This window comes from Mytilus galloprovincialis, chromosome 5 (assembly GCF_965363235.1).
Source record: "Mytilus galloprovincialis chromosome 5, xbMytGall1.hap1.1, whole genome shotgun sequence".
NCBI classification, from domain to species: Eukaryota; Metazoa; Mollusca; class Bivalvia; order Mytilida; family Mytilidae; genus Mytilus; species Mytilus galloprovincialis.
In genome coordinates this window covers 93,163,015-93,185,506 of record NC_134842.1, presented here as the reverse complement: position 1 = coordinate 93,185,506, position 22,492 = coordinate 93,163,015, and the positions used below count along the sequence as shown (strand labels likewise).

General features: G+C 31.5%; 1 protein-coding gene across 1 annotated transcript; it reads right to left on the bottom strand.

Moving 5' to 3' along the window:
- Positions 1-252: 252 nt before the first annotated feature.
- LOC143076737 (uncharacterized) lies at positions 253-18,320 on the bottom strand. The gene is made up of 12 exons (XM_076252594.1): positions 18,200-18,320; positions 16,675-16,710; positions 14,833-14,928; positions 13,399-13,497; positions 11,141-11,340; positions 9,824-10,172; positions 9,011-9,196; positions 7,763-8,040; positions 5,954-6,194; positions 3,011-3,296; positions 1,983-2,038; positions 253-683 (listed from the first exon to the last, which is right to left on the bottom strand). Exons 2-12 carry the CDS (start codon positions 16,675-16,677, stop codon positions 675-677), a joined length of 1,803 nt encoding a protein of 600 aa, XP_076108709.1. The 5' UTR covers positions 16,678-16,710; positions 18,200-18,320; the 3' UTR covers positions 253-674.
- Between the last annotated feature and the right edge of the window lie 4,172 nt (positions 18,321-22,492).

The window sequence follows — 22,492 nt, the reverse complement described above, 5'->3', positions numbered from 1 at the left end:
CAAGTCAGGAATATGACAGTTGTTGTCCACTCGTTTGATGTGTTTTATCATTGATTTTGCCATTTGATTTGGGACTTTCAGTTTTGAATTTTTCTCGGAAATCAGTATTTTTGTTATTTTACTTTTTGCAATCATATCGCATCTCATTACCATTCTGTATAAATAATAAGATTACACAAGGGTATATAATTAGTTCATATGTTTTATTTACATACAACAATGATTTCCGTTTTCAAGTTACATGTACCAGTTTAACACATTTCAAACTGTCTCAGTACTAGATAATGATGAACCAATTGGATGCAAACGTATGTTATTGATAGTATACATTTTTTTACATATAATTACAACAAAATATATAATTGTGGCTCAAAACAAATTGTTTTTCATCAACATTTCTATATAAACAAACTGTCGACTTTTGTTTTACTTGCAACACAAAAGAGTAAATTATATTCTAATTCTAATCATTAATTTTCCCACTGTGTAGTGTCTTAAAAATTGTTTAAATGTTATTAATATGAAAAAAATAATGTAATGCAGATTACTTAAATGTTAAATGTTATTTAATGTAATGATTCAACTAAATGACTAATGTATCTACTAGACTATATTTTATAAGTAGTTTCATCCTAGAGGTATTGCAACATAAAAAGTTCACTTGGTGCTTCGTCTTAGTTAACCTAAAAACAATGAAATAATGAGTGTAAAAAGCATATTCGACTATCATTTACTCTTCTTCATTAATGTTTTATATTTATGTTTACTAAAAAGCACATTTTCAGGTAAAGACAACTAGGTCTCTGGCTTCAGGATGCATTTACATACTGATTTGTCGAAAGTTATGCTTACAAGATTACAGTGAAGAGCATAATAGACAGCTCTGCACAATGAATCACTATATACGTAAAAACGATGTCCCCAAGATATTCCAGAGCAATCATGGTTATTTTGATAGAGGATTGCTGCTTCTGAGAACATTGAACTATGATTCTGTTGTGCAATTATACGAACGTTTTATGAATGCGCCACACTCCTGATTTTATCATTTTGATTGATCGTGTATGCAGCGCGGATGCTGCCTACCTGTTGTCGTAACTTTTGAAATTCCATCATTTTCTATTTGTAACCTTGATATGTCTTCTTACTCAGTTGATCATCTGTGAGCCACACTGTTGACTAATTCAGTAGACCCATCAGGAAATAGTACAACGATGTGAAAAATATGAGTCACAAGAGTATCTTAATTTTCTCTATTTTTCTTTTTTTTTAAACACAGAACGACCCTTTATCGTCTTACGCAACTAGACGGAAGCTACATGAAATATTTGAGGACAGATATTTGACTATTTGTCGTTTGTTGGTTATTTCAATGTGGTTTATCACTGACGTTTTTAAATTTCTTTTGTTATCTTCTAACTCCTCTTCAATATTCCATGGCATGGTTTTTTCAGTTTTGAATGCTTAACGTACAAAATAATGTGCGTTTAAAATGTTAACGCTTGGTAAACACCATATATTATTAGACTGAAATCGAATATGGAACTGTTTCATAAGTTGAGTAAAGCTGTACAATTCTCATATTTCAAAAAAGTTAGACGTGAAAAAAAATACACATCACATGAAAACCAATGTGAAGTAGTCTTTTGATATAGATATCATCTTCTGTTGTGAATACTATAAAAATCCCGTTTTGTTTTTAGACATATTAGTTCTTTTAATTTTTTTTACTTTTCATTGAATATGAATGGTTACATACTAAGTTATAATGAATACCAATCTGATTAAAATGCATGGACTGTGCCCATATCATCTTTACTGCTCTTTTTACTTTCAGTTTCAAAGACCTTAAAGCAGTCGAGAGCCCTCGGGTTAATTGTTTTGATTCACTACAAGTATTCGATTGATGTTATAATCACAATAGCAAACTTATTATCCATATCAATATAGACAAATGGGGAAATAGGAAACATAGTTCCTACCTTTGTTTGTGCAGGAGCACAACCTCCTTCTACCTTTTCATTGAATACATCTGTGACTACAAAAGAAAATGTGATATTCTTATTTATTTGAGGAATCGAAATTGTAAAATCCAGATGGGCATTTCGTCGTTCAAATAAAAAAAAAAGTTAAAAAGGCAAAATAAAGTACGAAGTTGAAGAGCAGTGAGTACCCAAAGTTCTGAAAGAGGTAAAGATAACATATAAGACATATACTGCGCAGTACATTGACATTTAGTAGTACTACCTATCAAATCTCTTCTGATATAAGCGTTTTTTTCTGTAAATTTACTTTTCTGTAAAATACGATCATGGTCTGGCTCTTTATAAAACAAAATTGATTAAGTACCTCCATTGGGATGCTGCAAAGAATATTACTAAACACATTTAAGTTTAAAAATGGATACATTAGCGTTTTTTGTAGAATTTAAGTAAGCTGTTTCTAACGATAATGAATTATTATCCGTGTTATTTTTCTTTCCAATACTAATTTATTGATAAAATTGAGAATGGAAATGGAAAATATGTCAAAGAGACAACATGCCGATCAAAGAGCAGATAACAGCCGAATGCCACCAAAGGGTATTCAATGCAGCGAGAACATCCCGCACGCATAGGTCGTTCTAGGCTGGCCCATTAATAAAAATATTCAACATTGAAATTTATTTGTAATTGTACTGATTCCTGAACTGCAATATTTATCGTGTAATGTAATTGTCTTACAAACTTTCTTTCAAATATTAAAAATATCCAATTTTATTGTATAAACATGTAAAGAAGACGCAAGCTTTAAGTCTAGGATTCTAAAATTGTTTTGATAAAGCTGAATAATTATTCGCATTAATTGCATACATCTTTTAAAGTTTGATCAAAGCAACACGATGGAAAACATTCTTGCTAAATATAGAATAAATTAGACTCTGAACATCATTGTTTTCTGTAATTATAGAAATGGAATGTTTTCTTAAAGATTTTGTCTATTTGTATTGTGGAACATATTATTGTCTTACCGTCTTCTTGTTCGCCGATGGGAAGATATGTAATATCTTCAAAGTTCTTTGGTGCAACATCATTTTTAAATTTAGCTATGAATTTGTCAAACATTGTTTCAGATGTTGACGGAAACACGGGCCTACCGATATATGCTTGACCGGCCGGTTTAACCACCTTGCCACTGGCAGTACTACTCATTAAATGATATTCCTGAAACAGTTGATTTTCCTTCTTTGGGAGATATGTGATAATTGATTCATCTTTCTTCCAACCACGTATTTCAATTTCTCCAGAAAAAGATATCTATAAAGATAATAAAAGAACTACATGTATATGATTGATTGGTGACGCAATCAGATCGAAGTCACTATACTTTCAAGGACAAAAATATATGTTATCCCATATTGTCATTACTAGCATGTAAGTAAGTTTTTTTTATATGATTCGGATTTCGAATGAACAGCATACTCATAATATCTGGAAAAAAAGTAAATGCACCGTAAAGAACGTCACGTGTTTTCACTTGTAACGCTATAATAAAATGTTTTTCGTACAATTGGTTCTGGTAAATGATTGTCTTTTTAAATAAAAATACATTGTTACATTGTATTTAAAACATATGGAATAAGAACGTTACTGTCTTTTCATTTGGTAATGTTTTTAAAATTTTGAAAAAAAGAAAATAACTTCATTTTTTTTTTTGCAGTTTCCCTCAGTGAATAACATTTTTTATAACTGAAACTCCCTATTCACTGTGCTTAAACGGCTGTGGGTAAGTTACCCACAGCCCAAGATGGCGGATTCTAAACTCATTGATATTTAATTCATACAAAATGTACCTTTTGCGACGTTTTTCATGCAGAATGTAAATATTTATAGGATTATTGAATAAAGAAATGACTCACAATTACCATAAATTTGTTAATATAGAGTTCACTAAAGCGCAAGGTCAACTTTAAAAAATGCATAAGATGTCCGTAACTTTTTGATCGAAACTTAGCAGACTGTCCGTAACTTCATTTTTAGATGTGGGTAACTTTTGATTTAAAATTTTAAGAATTATAATTTCAACAATTAGAAGACAATTAACATCATATTTGTAACCTTCGCGGCCGTTTATACTACTCATTCACCACCAAATGTGATTTTATTAACGCATCATACTTACACCACAGAAGTTTTATGTGGGGTTTGTGGTACTCCATTCTGGTTATGGTTTGAACTTTTATTTACTGATGTGCGTCTTATCGACGTTTTTCGCTTGTCAGACCAAGGCTTTCCATACTCTTTAATGTTTTGAGTTTAATTATATGTTTATGTGTATTTTGATGAATACTCTTTGACGCGGCTCGGTATTTATACATCCCACCAGTTAGTTATAGTGTTATGATTTTTTTAATATGTTTCCTAGTATGTTTTTTTTTTCTTTCTTTGTATGTGATCAGGGGTTGTTAGACTATCAAATTACCCTGTTGTCCTACGTAGTTATTTATATTTTATATACTATGTCGAATTGTTACACTATGTTGACTGCTCTTTTCCTTTTCTTGTCACTGACTTTTACCTATTGTGTCTTTTAGTTTTATTCCGTTTAATGAGATTTAATGCAACTTGCATACAAATGAAATATGCAGCTAGCTGTAAAACTAGGTTTATTCATTTATACAAAATGTCCTTTTTTTAAGTTGTCCCATTTACTGTAAATCTTGGCCAGGGTGCCGCAATATCACCGTGCGCAACGTCCCAGTGTGTCCAGATTGACACCCCTTTTATTTTACTGTCAATGCTGATGGGATTTGTTTTTGTGGGGATGAGAGAAAAGTGTTTTTGACTTTTTCAAAAAGACGGAAAAAGTTTGTGCACTTAAGTCTTTTATAGTCTATCCACTGCATGCCTTGGCAATTTGGGTTCCCCTCCGAAATCCCGGATTCACGCTACCCTTGTCGTTGCTGGCAGAAAATCAGAAAGTGTATACATGCTACATGTATGTGTAAAAAATACTTGTGTAGTCTACTTGTTCAAAAATAAAAACGAACAATGATGTTTCAACAGTTTATCTACTATGATCGGAAACAACCCTCCGAACTAGGCGATTCGGGTATCCCGACGTTATACAAAATGAGACCCGAGTTTTGCGGATTTATCGTGATTTTTTTCATATTTTTCCCAATTTTGTCTTCTATCGATACAATGAATTATATCATACTAGACATCTACTTCGTTTTGTGAATATGTATTCGATGCAATCTCTATATGATCAGTTTAAACATTACATCCGCGTATGTCGATTCTTTGAAAGTTACGGACATCTCTATTGGTATGATGAAAAAAGTTACGGACACGTTGTTTTGAAGTTACGGACAGCCTAAGTGTTTTTTAAAATCGTGCTGTGATCGTTTATTTTGTAGAATTTAATCACCTTTCCAGTTTAGGGGTTTCCCTAAACGATTAATACAACTTTTAAATTCAGTTGTTTAATTGATGCATTCGTGGTATTGTTATTCTATAGAAGAAAAGTATCTAACCGACGCAAGGCGGCTCCATCTTGGGCTGTGGGTAACTTAAGTTACCCACAGCCGTTTAAGCACAGTGCTATTTACCATATCAAGAAACAGTAAGTCTATGTTATCGAAATAGAAGGGTTCCATTTGTATTTTGTATATGAAATTATATTATTAAACTTTTATAATTGATCATTGGTTCAGTCAAATTATATTTCTATTAACCTTTGTGGTTATTTTTGGTGGATGAAACCGGAGTGCCCGAATATAATAAACGACCTTGACAATCCAAATAACTTAAGATTGGAATCGAGTGCAACTTCCACGTGCAGGATGTCAACTTTCAGACTCAGTGTTGTCATCATTGTGATACAGTAGTTCCACTTCTTAAATCAAGCAGCCACCGAAGCCCAATATAACAGTTTGAAGAAAAATAACAATTATCAAATTATACTTTACCAAGTACGGCTTGTTCTTTTGGACTGATTTTCGTTTGAATGATTCCAACTGGTATCCCTTGTTTTCCCATCGTCTCTTTTTTTCTCCAAAAGATTTTAAGAGAGAGAATTCTATAATGAGGGAGTACTCATTCTCTTGTTGTCTAAGCATCGCAAATATTGTAACGTCATTCTCGCCTGTTAATGCACATATTACTTGGCGTTTTGCTGTTTCAATGCACTGCTTTAAAACTGCTACACAACTAAAATACATTATTAGTAAATTAGCTTTTTAGTAAATAAACAATCGTAAAAATTAATATATAACATAAGGGAATAAGACAGAATCGGTGATCATATACTTCTTTCGAAGATTTGAATCTACTATTGGCTGTTTTAGAATCTGAAGACCTACGGGTAAATTCACGTCATTGTTTTCATTTATTGGGACGTTCTTAACCAATCACGACGTTTGTGGTTTACACTTTTGAAAATATTACACAGTAAGTATTTGATTCTGAAACGGCGAATAGAGAACACTGATTTGAGTTGGTCTAGCAGTTTTTATATTTTTTTACATTTAATACTTTTCAAAACAAAGTTAAAATGGTATTGTATAAACTACAAAAAAGCGTGAATTAAGAAATAATTCATGGAAGCCATAGATTTGTTCAATGGCTTCCATGAATTATTTCTATTCTAATAGGACAAATACGATCATTAAAAAACTGAAGGGATGATGGGTTTACCATGTGTGTGGCTGTCCTATTTTTCCCACTGTTCGATAAATGTAAAAAAACAAATCTAATAAACCTGCATGAATGATTTCTTAACTAACCGCTAGAAAAAAATGTGATTACTTTTTTTACTTCTCAGTAAACCCAACATTTGCAATTTTAGATTTGCATTTTTTATCGTAAGGTACCGTCAAATTCACTGTTGACATGTTGTAACCAAGGAGCCGCCATGTTGACTTGCTGAAATCAGTAAATATGCGAATATTGCAATAAAACAGAAAACAAGCAACACCTACCTCAATACTTTATTTTAATGCAATTGTATCCGAGTTTAGAAGGTAAACGCAATAGAAAAACCTTCAGCTTTGACGTTTTCATTCGTATGACGTCATGTTTTGAAATGACGTTAATGCGCAAAAATCATTACTGGAATTTCGCGGAATTTTAATTTGTTTTGTTTTTGTCCATTTTTCCGTTCTCTAATGTGTAAATTCTTTTTGTTATGCATCAGAATCAGAATAAATGTTCTGTAGGGTTTTATTCAATTGTAATTGTTAACACAGCGAAATCCACAACCGTTTATACATAGGTTACGATACATGTGGATTTACGTGGGAGGCATATTTAAACAGCCATTTGTGTACATCTTGGAGTCTGCGCTAAGTATAGATATATCGAGAATTTTATCACGGTGTTGTTTACAAGCGAAAGAAGCACGTCATATTAGAATGCAAAACAAAGTATGTAAATGTATTTTTATACACAAACACGCATTGTAATGTATTTAAATAATAGAAAAGATATCATATTGCGTAATGACTGAGAACTACATTTTTTTGCGTTCCAAATAACATGGATAACCTTGAAATTGAATGGTCTGTACAAAAGATCTGAAGAATCAATAATATTAATGGACAGCAAGATAAAGTGACATGTCAAATAACAAAACAATTATCTTTTGTATCTATTATTAATATAAGAACTAATAGAAAACTATCCTAAGTTGATTTAAGTACCTTATATACCAAACTTACTCGAGTGCTACGTGAACTAACAAAAAACATTATGCATACTTAAAATCAATTATCTATTACCATTGAAAGTCAAACGTACGGTGGAACTGTAATTTTCCGTTAGAAAATGTTAAAATACCACTTTCGCAGATTTGCCAGTCCGACACTTTATCCGGCTTCAGTACATTGGACACAAGAATGCTAAATTGATCAACCTGTGAGTCAGTTGGAAGATTGTTATGCAGAGGTAAATGTATAATGCCATCCTTTTTTGTTTTTTTCCCACGAATCTCAATATGCAGAACATCTGAACAAACAATTTTTTGATCCTCCATATTGCACTCCTCTATTTTGGTTGCCTGTTGATAATACAATGGCATAAAATTGAACAATTGAGGTATTTGAATGTGACCGTTTAAGCATTTTATTACGTGGAATTTAAATGACTGAAAGTCAATTTTAATCTGTTTGAAATTTTCCCTTAATTTTTTTTTAAATAAAACACAAGCCAGTACAAAACAAGAATCGACACAAATTCATCATGATACATAAACAAATCTTTTCAGTATTTCGACGAGTATGTTTGCATTTTACAATTGCTGACCGTTTTGTTTTTCATCGTAGCAGGTGAAAACATTTCAGAATTGTTAACCAGTAAAATGTATATCTTTTGAAATCTATAATAGCGGAAAGTTTCACAGAGGAAATAATTACTTTAATAAATAATAGATTTAACTTAAACAAACTGATTTCAATAATTGCACGTCAAGTAAGGTCAATTTAGATTTAAAATTCATTAAAGGGGCGATAGATACCAGAGTGACATTCAAACTCATAAATAGAAAATAAGGTGACAACTTCATGGCTCAAAAAGAAAATCACATAAGATAGTACACAAGATTTAACATAAAAAATAAAGACTAAGCAACACGAACCCCACCAATAACTGGGGCTGATTTCAGGTGCTCCAGAAGGGTAAGCAGATGTTGCTTCACATGTGACACCCATCGGGCTGTTCATGTTATTACAAATCCCTTCAATAGTCTTATTGGGAAGGTCACATTCGTGAAAAAGGAACATGATTGTAGTTATGACATAAAGGAATATATCCGATATCATCTATGAAATGAGTTGACTGTTCATAAATTCTATATCAAGTTATATTGCTTTTAAATCGTGATATGAAAATCAATGCCTTTTCAGTCCTTTCTGTCAAAATGGAGACAAAAATCTGGATTATATCACTCGTGTCGAATAAGATAAAAATACTTTTTCAAGAACAACACAAAAATACTAATATTATTATGAAACACTAGAATCCAGACTTACGCTCACTGCAACTTGGGCTGACACCGTATCTGGAGGCATATCTATTTTGGCTTCAGGAATGACATTTAAAGTTAAACTTTTCTGTTTTTCCGTTACTGTAAATATTTCGGTTACTGCAGATTTGACAACTGCAAACTTTACGCGTTCTCCATTTTTTAAATCAAGACGAACTTTATATTCTGTAACCTAAAAAAACGTTTTCATTAGCATAGTAATTTTAAATAGATTGTATTATATTATATATTCACCACATGCCATTCGTTTGGCAATCACGCTATCTTTTTCATGGTTAAAAGTAATCTCAGTAATGTTTGCTTTTTTAAGAAGGACTTCTGCAGCTTTACAAAGACTATCATTGAAGTCGAAGGACGACCAAAACGTTCATTCTAAAGTCAACCAAAGAATGACCGACACTTTGAAAATTAACCTTAAATGTCTCAACTAACAACCGTGGTATAATTTCTAGTTTGGTTCCTAGATTTCTTCAAATTTTCTTTAAATCATGACGGAAACATTCGATCTCCTTTAAGATGTTGAATAATCACTTTTTCTTGATGATGATTAGCATTTATTATCTTTAGTTACAATAAACATAATATGAGCAATAAAAAAAACCAAATATTGGCATTATGATGTTATATTTCCATTTCAGGGGACAAACCTAGCTATATATAAGTTATGATTTTTTTCTTCAGTCGGTCAAATTGTTTAAACATTTTGTAAATTTTAAACTGTCAAATTCGATAAAAACTTGTGACTTTCAATATTCATCAATACTTGTTTTATCATCAACTTTGGCTAATTAATTCATACCTTATCTTGATCCGTTCCACTAAAGACGGGTGCACCATCATTTTGATAACAGTTTCCCTCGAAACAAATCAACGACAATTCTTCATTTGATGAAGGGGCGTCAGTTATCTTCAATTTAATGCAGCAAGACACATTTTTGGTAGTGTACGCACGGAATTCATATATGTCGCTAAATGGTTGTTGATTTTCACGCAAACGACCATGAAAGTATAATTTATCTGGGGTATCTGTTAAACAAGTCACAAAAACATGGGTGTCAGTGTTGGTTTGGTCTAACTCTATTTCCGCTATTTCATTCTCTGTATACGTATCTCCAGGTATCCTATATAAAACACCAGATTTGCGAAACCTGAAAGATGATCAGGAGAAGGTACAACAAGTCAATCTTAAAAATGTTACTAACGATTGAATAAACTATATTTGAAAGGTAACTTCAGAAGGTCACATATAGTCAAGACCACTCAAAAACCATTAGGAATGCATCAGGACCAAGGCATATAAAACGAGATATTAAAAAATTATAAACAATTTACAATAAAGGTGACACAGCCTGTGTTAATGCGATTATTAATGCGACAAACGGTATTCATCTAAAAAAAACATTATCATATAATATAATATGTTTTGTCGCCATAATATTTTTTGGTTGATAAATTTCTGATATGTATTCGCGTCATATACTTCTCAGAAGTATTATATAGATTATATATCAACATTGCAGTGTGTTTTGTCACATATGATTAACAAATAAATTCATGTTGGCTTTTATTTATGTTCTGATTTTACTACGGGTTGGCCTTTACTACACCAATGTTGTTTTTCTTGCGAGAAAAAAGGCCGCGAAAATTTTTAAAAATTTGTACAGATTTTTTGTACAAGTAATCAGCATTTTATGAACCGCTTAACACAAAAGGATAATACAAGTACACAGTTTTTTGTTTTGCATATTTCGAACATATTTCCTTGACTACATGATAAAATACTGAACATTGACAGAAAAAGCAGTAGAAGATTACAAAAAACTTTTAAGGATAGGATTTTAGTATAAGGTAACAAATAAAAATAAGAACTTAAACCATATAGGTGTCTTCATTTCCAGTGTGAGGACTAAGAGAATAGCACTAAATGTTAGGTTAAAGTATATACATTCGAATTCAAGATATTAAACCAATACAATTTAAAAGATGACTAGGTGCAAACAAGTATGTGTCAAAAAACTTATAACTTGTACATGAACCCTGTAATTATAATTTGTAAAAACTTACATCTTGTACACAACATATACATAAAAAGATATTTAAGCAAAATCATATTTACCCGTTAGTGAATTTTTGTTGTTGACAACAATATTCAGCAAATGTTTTAATAATTATCACATCCTCTTCGGTAAAGCGGTCTCTGCATTCCCATTCATCAATCATATCAAATTGAATTTGATATCCTCCAAAGCAGAACAAGAATTTAAACATTTCAATGTTCTTATTTTCCAGTGCCAAATGAATTGGCGTCTTACGTACCTTAAAAGAAGATTTATACATTTATTTCAATATTATCAATATTATAGATATAGGAAGATGTGGTATTAGTGCCAATGAGACAACTCTCCATCCAAATAACAATTTTAAAAAGTAAACCATTATAGGTCAATGTACGGAGCCTTGGCTCACATCGAACAACAAGCTATAAAGGGCCCCAAAATTACTAGTGTTAAACCATTCAAACGGAAAAACCAACGGTCTAATCTATATAAAAAACGAGAAACGAGAAACACGTATAAATTACATAAACAAACGACAACTACTGTACATCAGATTCCTGACTTAGGCCAGGTGCAAACATTTGCAGCGGGATTAAACGTTTTAATGGTACCAAACCTTCAAGATATTAAACCAACATGAAACAATAGTATCACATCACAACATAGAAAAATACACGATAAAATATCAATTGGAAGGCTTAACTCAATCAAAAAACGTAAATTAACACACTATGAACGAATAAATTTGATCTGCGATACCTGAATGCAAATACGTAGTTAATAAAATATTAGGGTCAAACATTCAAGGCCAAAAAACAAACAAACAAGTCCAAACAAAGCCATGGCAAGATAACACTAGATACATATGGGGTGAATATCAACAATAAAACTATACAATTAGAGCTAGATAAAACTTCCCTGTACAGATTTAAGGAGAATAATCTTGATGTTCATAGTTCGAAGAAGTGAAAATTAGTAGATATTCCAAATAATCAAAGCTGGTATATAGACAAGATCCGTATTAATATAAAATAACAAAAAAGCATTACAAATAGTATCAACAGGTCAAATTAACAAGAACGTACGATATGAGAGTACTTGCAGTTACTGACAACTAGTTAAAAGCCAAAACAATTAATAATAAAACATCATGCATCAGAGACTAAGATCAACTAAAACACATCCCATGGACTTAGTATTTTAACGTCATGAACAGTCAGAGAAGACATGACTTGTGCAATGCCAAAAATAAATGTATCGACAGGTAATAGGATAGTGAGGAGCGACTTCTTTCGAGATAAAAATTAACGTGTGTGTGTCTCTATACATCCCGCCTCAAAAGAAAATACAATTTAGTTATGTTTTAATTTGCTTATGAAAAATCGATATTAGTGCCAATGTAAACTATATTCCGAGATCTAATTACAATATTGGCACATCGCCGTCTAAAAAAGGAAAATTAACAATAGGAAATGAAAAATCGTCTCTTTTTTCGTAAATTTTAGTATGTAGTTTCCCTTTAAAAAATGAAATGTCTAAATCTAGAAAAAGGCAACTGCTGCTGTTTATGTTAGATTTAGTTAGAGTAAGTTCTTTTGGGTAAATTTCGGAAGTATATTTAGAGAATTTTGGATTATTTAACGAAAACGTATCATCCAGATAACGGTAAGTATTGTTGAATGTATCAACAAAATATAACAATGATGGGTCTTTACTGAGTTTGGTCATACACTGAGATTCATAGCAGTATAGGAATATATCTGCTATTAAAGGGGCACAGTTAGTGCCCATAGAAATGCCTACTACCTGACGATACACTTAATCGCCGAAACGTACATAAATGTTATCTAGCAGAAAATATAAAGCTTCAATCATATCCTCACATTTCCTTATAAACAGTCAACTCTTATTATGAATATTCAAAATGTGTAAACAGAAGATATGAAACTGCAAAATTAATTAGATTTTTCTACTCTTTAAATGTTTTTGTCAATTTTCTTAATGATAATTAAAATATTTATTATTTCATCAGATATAAACAAGGAACAGCTGTGATGTGACTACGCTAAGGACACCGCAAAAGCTAACAAACCCTTTAAACAGACTTATTAAGACGGGATATAGTTAAGAAACAGTTGTCATGTCATTAAAGATTCAGAATTATCAAAGATGAGTTCTGCCACGTGTATTTCTTCTAAATAAGGACCAACTAATAAGAGTCGCACATGCAGACACGGGCTTCCTAACACGATTAAACCACGCCTAAATTATATGTAGGCTAACAATATAATTATCCAACGAGCCTATGTACACTCACCTTATTCTGAATATTGATTTTTGCGCCAAACGCAACAAGTGCCACAACTGCTTCCATCGAATTGGCTCTGATAGCTTTCCAAAGCGGTGTTTCATTCTCCTAAAATTCGATAGAAATGAATAAACTACCATATCAAGATAACTTGTTGATAAGCCATTTATCCAAAACAAAAAAACAAAAAAACATCTGTCATATTTTTATTACGCTTGAACAATAATCACTGATCTGACCAAAGACGTTTTGCAATGTTGATTCAAATAGTGCCCTTCTTATACTTTGTTTCCTGTCTAGCTACCAAATAATATGTGTGCAATTAGTTAATCTCTTCGATCTCATAATGTGTTATGTTTTATCGTCTGTAGTCCAAATAATTATAAAATAGTCTTTCAATACCGTTATTGTCATGATAATTGTTTGAACTGGTATTTGTGAAAATAACTGTATGAATTTCAAGATTGCATATTCTGAACAAAATTACGTCAATGTTTGTGATATCCTGTGCTGTTTGTCGAGCATGGAACATGTTCGTTGATGTTCGTCGGTTTGCATGTTGTGTCGACTATTACATTATATGTTTGTTCGTTTTTCTGTGATGAGTGTTTTTGTGTTGTGTTTCTGTCACGTAGTGTTGTCATACATTTTCTGTTTAATACATGAACACTGTCATGTTGACCGATATATTTCAATACCGTCTCCAATATATTAACCATTCGTATAAACTAATTTGATTAGTTTTGTGTTGACAGAGTAAAACGATCGGAAATGATCAGTCTGGTATATTGATTATTTTGCGATCACTGCAACTAGTGGATGTTTCATTCCAAATTAATACCAACCCCACTGTTACCACAATTATGCTAATGTCAATACATATTGACGTGTTACTTCCTTTTAATAAAATTAACGGTACCAAGTGTCTTGCACCAGATGCACATTTCGACAATACATGTCTCTTTAGTGATGCTCGTGGCCAAAATATTTAAAATCCAAAGCTTATATAAAAGATGAAGAGCTATAATCCAAAAGGTCCAACAAGTATAGCCAAATCCGTGAAAGGAATCAGAGCTTTGCATGAGGGAGATACATCCCTTAATTTATAATAATTTCTAATATTTTGTAACAGCATATTTTAATAACACCAAAAAATCCGTATTTTCATGCCAGTACCGAAGTACTGGCTACTGGGCTGGTGATACCCTCGGGGACTAATAGTCCATCAGCAGAGGCATCGACCCAGTGGTAGTAATAAAATTAACGGTACCAATTTTCTTGCAAATGTTACATGCATGAACCCTGAAATCACTAAAAACCTTCTTTCTTGTGCCATACTTTGATTACACTCGTGCAACTGATGAAACTTATGATTTAAGTCCATTGTAATTAATTTTTTCGATTTTTTACAATTTTTGTATCTGTTTTGTTTACTTTCATTACCTTATCCTCTTGGTTCAGATCTTTCTTTCCGTTGGAAGTTTGACATATTTCAATAATGTCCTTCACTAAACCTTTAGATGCAGCACTGTACAGATTCTTTAAGAAAAGGAAAGACATGTTAAAGCATATATCACAAGTAATAATAACATGGTCTTTGAATATATATATGAGACCTACTGTAACAATGATGTATATAAACTCATCATAGATACCAGGATAACATTACATCAATTTAATCCAAATTTCTTTTGATTATTTATATTGATTTCAATGACATATGTGCTATGTTAAAACAATGGAAACAAATAGTTTGGTATTAAATATTGATAATAATTATTTAAGAATGACTGAAGAGTAAATAGTATTGAGAGTTCTGAGCACCATTAGCAATATAAGATATATTCTAAATATAAGAATTACAAATAGGAAAAAAATAAATATTGGAGAATGATTCATTGAAATTCAATTTCGGGGATCCCTGCAAAGTAGATCCCTGTGTGTTGTAGTTTGGGGAAATTGAAAACGTGGCGTCTTTTTCAACTTTTTAAGGTATTATTGTACATTAGTTCTGTTTCTGGAATTTTTTACAATTGGCAAATAGGCAAAATGGAAAATTCATATAATTGGTCATGATAATGATAATTGTTGAACACTTTGATGTATCAATCGTATGATATGTAAAAGAATAGAGCTACGTGATAGTAGACGACTTTTCGAAATAGAAAATTCAAGCATACAATTGTGATTATCATTAACATTCAGTAAAAAATGGCACATTCAAATGTATTAAAAAGAAACATATGTGAACTGAATGATGAATTAGTCCTAGATGCATGATTTTGTATGTTAGGTGTAATGACTTTTAGCTAGTTGTCAGTAACTTCGAGTGCTCTCAGATCTGTACTTGGTGTGTTTTTGTTGTTGGGATTTACAAGTACCAAGTCATGTCCACTTTTTGTTTTATTTAGATGTATTTTTCATTCTCAATTTTATTTCTATTTGTATCCATCTGATGAGTTTAGTTTTTTTTTCAACTGTTTTTTATTGTTCGTTCTTATGTTGTACTGCAACACTGCTTTCCCAGGTTAGTGGGAGGATTGGAATCCCACTAACATGGATAAACTCTCCACATTCTGTATGGATGTGCCATTATGAAGTCGGGAGCCTGTAATTCAGAGTTTGACGTCTGTTGCTGTTTTACATATTCTTTTATTCGTTCATTTTTAGTTGTTTTCATTTATTAGACCGTTAGTTTTAGTCTTTTGAGTTGTTTTACATTTATGATTTCGAAGTTATTTATAGCTGTCTATGTGGTATGGACTTTGCTTGTTGTTGAAGACAGTACGGTGACCCCTAGCTGTGTCAGTTTGGTCCCTTGAAAAGAGTTTTTATCCAATAAAAAATGAACACTACACTTTATCTATGTCATGTGTACCGTTATCAGGAAAGCTATTTGGAAGCCGAGATCTACAACAATCGAAACAGTTATAGAGCTACAGGTACGTAGAAATAGCCAAATTCATCTAAGGCCAATCTTGCTTGAAGGGGTTGAAACCTTAGTTTCTTAATAATTTAAAAAAAAAAAGTATTTTTTTTTTCAAAAGCTTCCAAGAGATGTATGTATAATTTTATTATCCTTTATAAAACAAGTTCTTTAAATTTTTGTGCGATATTTTTATTGTCTGTAATTTGTCTGTCCATGTTTATTCTTTTGATCATGATGTGATTTTTTTGCCTTACTTAAGAAAGTTGGTTTCGATTTTCTACCTTCGTATATATACTCACGCATAACTTTATCATGATGTTTCTGTCGTGAAAAGTGAAAACCACTTAATATCTTACCATATTCAATTGGGCTGTTTCTTTACACTGCAAAATCTACAAACGAAATTTCGTAATTATTTAAATTTACTGAAAATTCACACAAATCAATGGACTAGTGTTTTATAGTTTACAAGTTTTATGTAGCATCATGTCATTAGCGTTTGTTTTGGCAGTTTATATCGCTTAACTGATGCGATGTTTAGAACCATATGTTTTGATAATGACTTAATTTATAATAACTTCATGTTTTATTATCTGTGAATATTTTAGGAACGCCAACAAAATGCAGTTGACAAGGAAAGTCAGATTAACATGTCGATACAGAAGTACATTTATTCCTGAACATCTAAAGCACAATATAGGATTTGCATACGACACATAAAAACACCTTTGTACAGCCATGGTTTTGATAGGGAAGTTCGTTAAACTTTGGACTTGAGATTGATTGATTTATTTGGTATACTAGTATCTTATTCCAAGGTTAATTGCATCACCTGACAAATTCTTACATATTGTTTCAAACCTTCACATTTTGTCAAGTTATAGGATGGAAAACTAACATGTAAAGACAGTTCATTGACAGGAAATTGTCTACAATAACATGAATGAGCCATGTTTGAAGCTGACCATATAATACCCTTTGTTCACAAGATACTCGACATGTATGATGAACAGAAACCGGTAGCTTAGTCAGAGTAATTGAGTTCAGTCCAGTTATGTGTTGTTGTGGTGTTGCTAAATTTATGTCTCAGTCTGTTTAGTGCTTATTGTCCTAATAGTTGGTTTTCCATAGTTGCTGATTTGACCTTGCTATGCTTTTGTTTACTGACTGATGCTTAATTTAGATGGTTTTTTTTGGAGGGGGGTTTACCGTATCTTTAGATAGTTGTAAAAAAACAGTGTTAACGTATAATCGATCGTTAAATGCGTTTATTTATCACGTTGTATAACTTTTTTGTTTGCAAAAAAAATTTGATAATGCGACCTTATTTTTCAAATGACTTTTCGTATGTATCTTTATCTTATTAATATCATCTGACAACTTAGCATTGCAATAATGTCGTGATTGTTTGTGTATTCATTAAGAGAACAAACATTCATAAAAATTCTAAATCACACTGGTTTACTTTTATAAATTGTTATTTGGATGGAGAGTTGTCTCATTGGCACTCATTCCACATCTTCCTATATCATGTATATCTATTTCCGACTTGCCAATGCATTGTATAATTGAATAGCACATTTTTCTCAACAAAAACGATATCCTAATGATATACTTTTATTCCATACTAATAAATAAATTTTGTATGTTAAGATGTGTCTTAGAATGTGATACCATAACTGATAAACGATTTCAATAATATTTATATTACAAATTTACAACTTATTATGTATTATTAAAGTTAAAAATGTTGAATATATAGCAATCAAATTGCGTCGACCAAGGCTTTGCATCACATTCCCATTTTCTGAAGGTATATCTTTTTAAACTTAGCAATATAATTGTAAATTCATTTTCACTATAATTGAAATGTATACTTACAAAAAGTTGAAAACATCTACTATTAAAGTTGATATATTTTTTTTCCAAAACGGATTATTGATTTAATTTTGTTATACCAACCACAAGATTTATCGACACATGTCACATATAACATATATACTTATACCTAAAACGCTTCAAGTAAAATGTTGTCTATCAACGAAAAACTTTTAACTGTTTTAAATAAAGCAAAGACGATAAAAAAAAAATTCAAAATGAAGACCAATGCAGAACAAACAGTTTTAGCATGTGTGTACACTTGACCTATCGTTTTGTTTTGAATTTTTGCCTCTTTCTTCAACATGTTATTTGTATCATATGTTATCAACAACAAATAAACACAAGGTCTTCATAATAGTGCTTTATCTTATTGAATAATTAAAACGTCATGATCATAATGAATAACATTATATGAAATTTCTTATACATACTTTATGTATATAGCATTTTTCTTGAGGGGACCTTTACCCTCCAGTATCTATGTTTTTCTTCTTTTACAAACAATTAGATTGATTTATCAACAATTTTGTTATTTTGACTAGGCTATAATGGCAAACGACACAACACACAAGAGATAAAGGGTGTATTCGAAGTTAAAAAAACATAGTAATTTATATATTGCATGCGTTCGAAGTGGTTTTGAAATGATTGCAACTATATTTGTCGACACCCTTAAATTCTTCTTTATGCACCTTTTCCCAACAGTTGTCTAATTTGGATATTGTTAACTATAATGAAAACTCCAGTTGTAAACTGGTGAGCGGAACTATACTCAAAGTACAAGTGCAATCAGAAATTCAGAGTTTAATTGTTACATGTAAACATTTCCAATGTTATGTGTGGTTGAAAGACTATGATGCAATAAGTTAATATAATTTCTAGGCATTTTATAGACTATACAGTATAAGCTTTGTTCCTTGTTGAAGGCCATACGATGACCTATACTTGTTATATTCTGTGTCATTTTGTTTCCTGTGGAGATTTGTCTCATTGGCAATCAAACCACATCTTCTTATTTTAAAATAAGCGAAAGAATATGAAAATATAGTTTTTTTTATTTGAATAATAGTATATTGTGATATCGTTTGTGATAAAACTAGACAGTAAGGTCTATAGTAAGGGATTAAGTGCCATTTTGTTATATTTTTATAACATCGAATCTAACCATTTTGCACTTAAGTGTCTCCTTTAAAGACGATGTCATATAGGTCAAGAATTTGTTTAAGATGTGGGAAACCTGTTCTAATTGTATTTATAATTATGTTCGATTTTGTGGGAACTTACCGGAATCAAAATTTGTAATTTAAAAATAGTTGTATTGTTAGGTTATTTTTTTTAATAGGCCATAGGTACTTCTGGACTATAGTGTAGGAAAGTATGATTTTGATTTATATTGTGAGAAGATAAAAATTATAATCCAAAAATAAATACTATGTGATAAAATCATACCTCCTGGATGGGTTGTGAATTTTTCTTGAGAAAAGGGGTAACCTTAATTGTTGATACAAATTTGCACCGTGACATACTCATGTTTATCTTGATTTATAGGTGAAATTTATACAAACAATAATTCGACAACACTGGTTTTGAGTGACTAGATTAGAAACATTCAAATATCTACGAAAAAATCAAGCAAACAGATAAATGAATTAAATCCTCCAGATAAACGTACATTAAAAGTTAAATTGTGTTAATATGCCCATATGTTTAGAACGTTTTTAATGGTTTTTGAAATAAAACTGCGTACTCAACATGAATAAGTGATATCATAATAATCAGTCTTAATATTATATACCACAATTTTAAAATTCTAAAGCCATAAATGCAAGATATGAAATAAGATTTTACCTATTTGGAAATTTTTAGGCAAACATACAATGTTAATTAAAGTAATTTAAAGTGTTTTAATGTTTTAAATGCTTTAACTGCTTTAACTTATAAAAATGATACTTTAAATAATGTCATACGTAAAACATAATCTGTCAGAATTTTTAGAATTTTTTTTAATGTTTCGGTTGAGGTTGAGCCGAATCATATTCCTGAATAGATGGACAGACCTGATTTTACAAATGAGTAAATAGCATTCTTGGTTGAGCATGTTTAGACACTCAAATACCTATTATTCGACCGACACATCCAGTTAAAGATCGTTGTGACCTTTTAATTTTTAAACCAAGAGATCCAAATGGTGAAGTTGTAATCATCACTTCGTAAATATTACGGACGCCATCAAGAGTTGATGGACCGTTATGGAATATTCGTGATACCGATGATATCGGATATGTTCCTAATGTCAATCCCTTCCCTTTTCATGAATGTGACCTACCAAATTAGACTACTTGCCGGCTTTGTAACAACATGAGCAACACGACGAGTGCCACATGTGGAGCAGGATCTACTTCATCTTCCAGAGCACATGAAATCACCCCTAGGTTTCGGTGGGGTCCGTATTGTTTTTGTACCCCCATTTGTGACAATTTGTTCACGCATCATTGTCAATATAATGGACCTTGATGCGACTGTCGTACAAGTGAGAGGTTTAGCGCTATAAAACCAGGTGCAATCCACCATTTTCTACATTTGAAAATGCCTGTACCAAGTCAGGAATATGGCAGTTGTTTTCCATTCGATTGCTGTGTTTTATCATTAGATTTTGTCATTTGATTAGGGACTTTCCGTTTTGAATTTTCTTCAGAGTTCAGTATTTTTGTGATTTTACTTTTCATCAAGTTCTCATTATGCTTCAAATTGCTAAACATCAAGTTGATACTATCAGAAGAAGCATGTATGCAAACACAGAACATAGGCATAATCCCCCGACTCATTTTGTTTTACTACAATTTCTACAGGTACATTTACGCCTATATTTGTCGTTACTGTGGTGAATTGTTGTGTAAAGAAACGAAATTCGTCTATTTTCCTATGTATTAATCTTTGAAATAGAATAACAATCAAAAGTATCATCGTCCACCACAGGACTTGGATAATAAAAGCACTAGTGGCATACCAATGTTAAATAGTCATAAATCAATTTGACTTGATATATCATTTTATTCTGGTATTACCTAAGTTGAACAAAGGTATACAGAAAAACATATTGATTAACATTACATTGCGTTGTATATTTGTTGAGGAATCATTAAGTATGAGTTATATTACAACGGTATGATCAGTATAGCCGACAGGTTACAAACCCGACTAAAACAAATCCGGGTTTCAAACCAAAACTGTGGGAAGTCTGTTATTATATCATGTGTGAGTTTTCATGGCGTTGCGTCAAATAGGCGTTATTGCAACTGTTGGTTGTTTCAGTAAAACCTTTTAGTTTGAAATCTTTTTTTTCATGAAGTTCATATAAATAGAACACAACACAAATTAACACATGTCAGTCGAACTCACATTCTCAGTGGTGACTGGCTAGTGATACAACTGTATTTTGACTTATTATGTCTGTTTGTTTTGTTCACACATCGTTGTCAATATAATGGAATGGTATGCAACTGTCATACAAGTGAGAGGTTTAGATATAAATAAAACCAGGGTCAATCCACCACTTTTTATATAAGAAATTGCCTGTACCAAGTCAGGAATATGACAGTTGTTATCCATTCGTTTGATGAGTTTGAGCTTTTGATTTTGCCATTTGAGTAGGGACTTTCCTTTTTGAATTTTCCTTGGAGTTCAGTATTTTTGTGATTTTACTCTCGACTACTTATACCAATCGGCCTACGAAGCCCCTTTGTATAAAAAGAAGAGTCATACAGTTTGTTTAAAGCCCAGAGATTAAAGAAATCACTACGGGATTAATTGTGTTTTGCGGAAAAGTATAGATTTAACCTTGATACTGTATTATGTTATCTAGTAAATGCATTGTTAACTTTTATTTAAGACTTATTACAATTTGGATATGTTTTTTAGTATCATATAAATCAAATATGAGAATTTGAGTCAATCGGTGAATATGATTTTGACAGCGCTATTGCACTTTAACATATTTAAGGTGAATTTATAAAAAAAAAAATTTAACAATAACTAAAACTTCTTATTTTGTTTTAAGTAGTTTTACTTTTGAATAACAAACAAATGTCTTTTCACTTTACTCATTTTTATCATTGTAACGGGAATATATTGAAAACTTTTTTTCATTAACGATATGTCATTAATGTTTCATAGTGCGTTTGCTAATAGTTTAATCCATAATCTTAACCTTAGCCGTATTTGGCACAACTTTTTGGAATTTTCGGTCATCAATGCTCTTCAACTTTGTACTTGTTTGGTTTTTTAACTATTTTG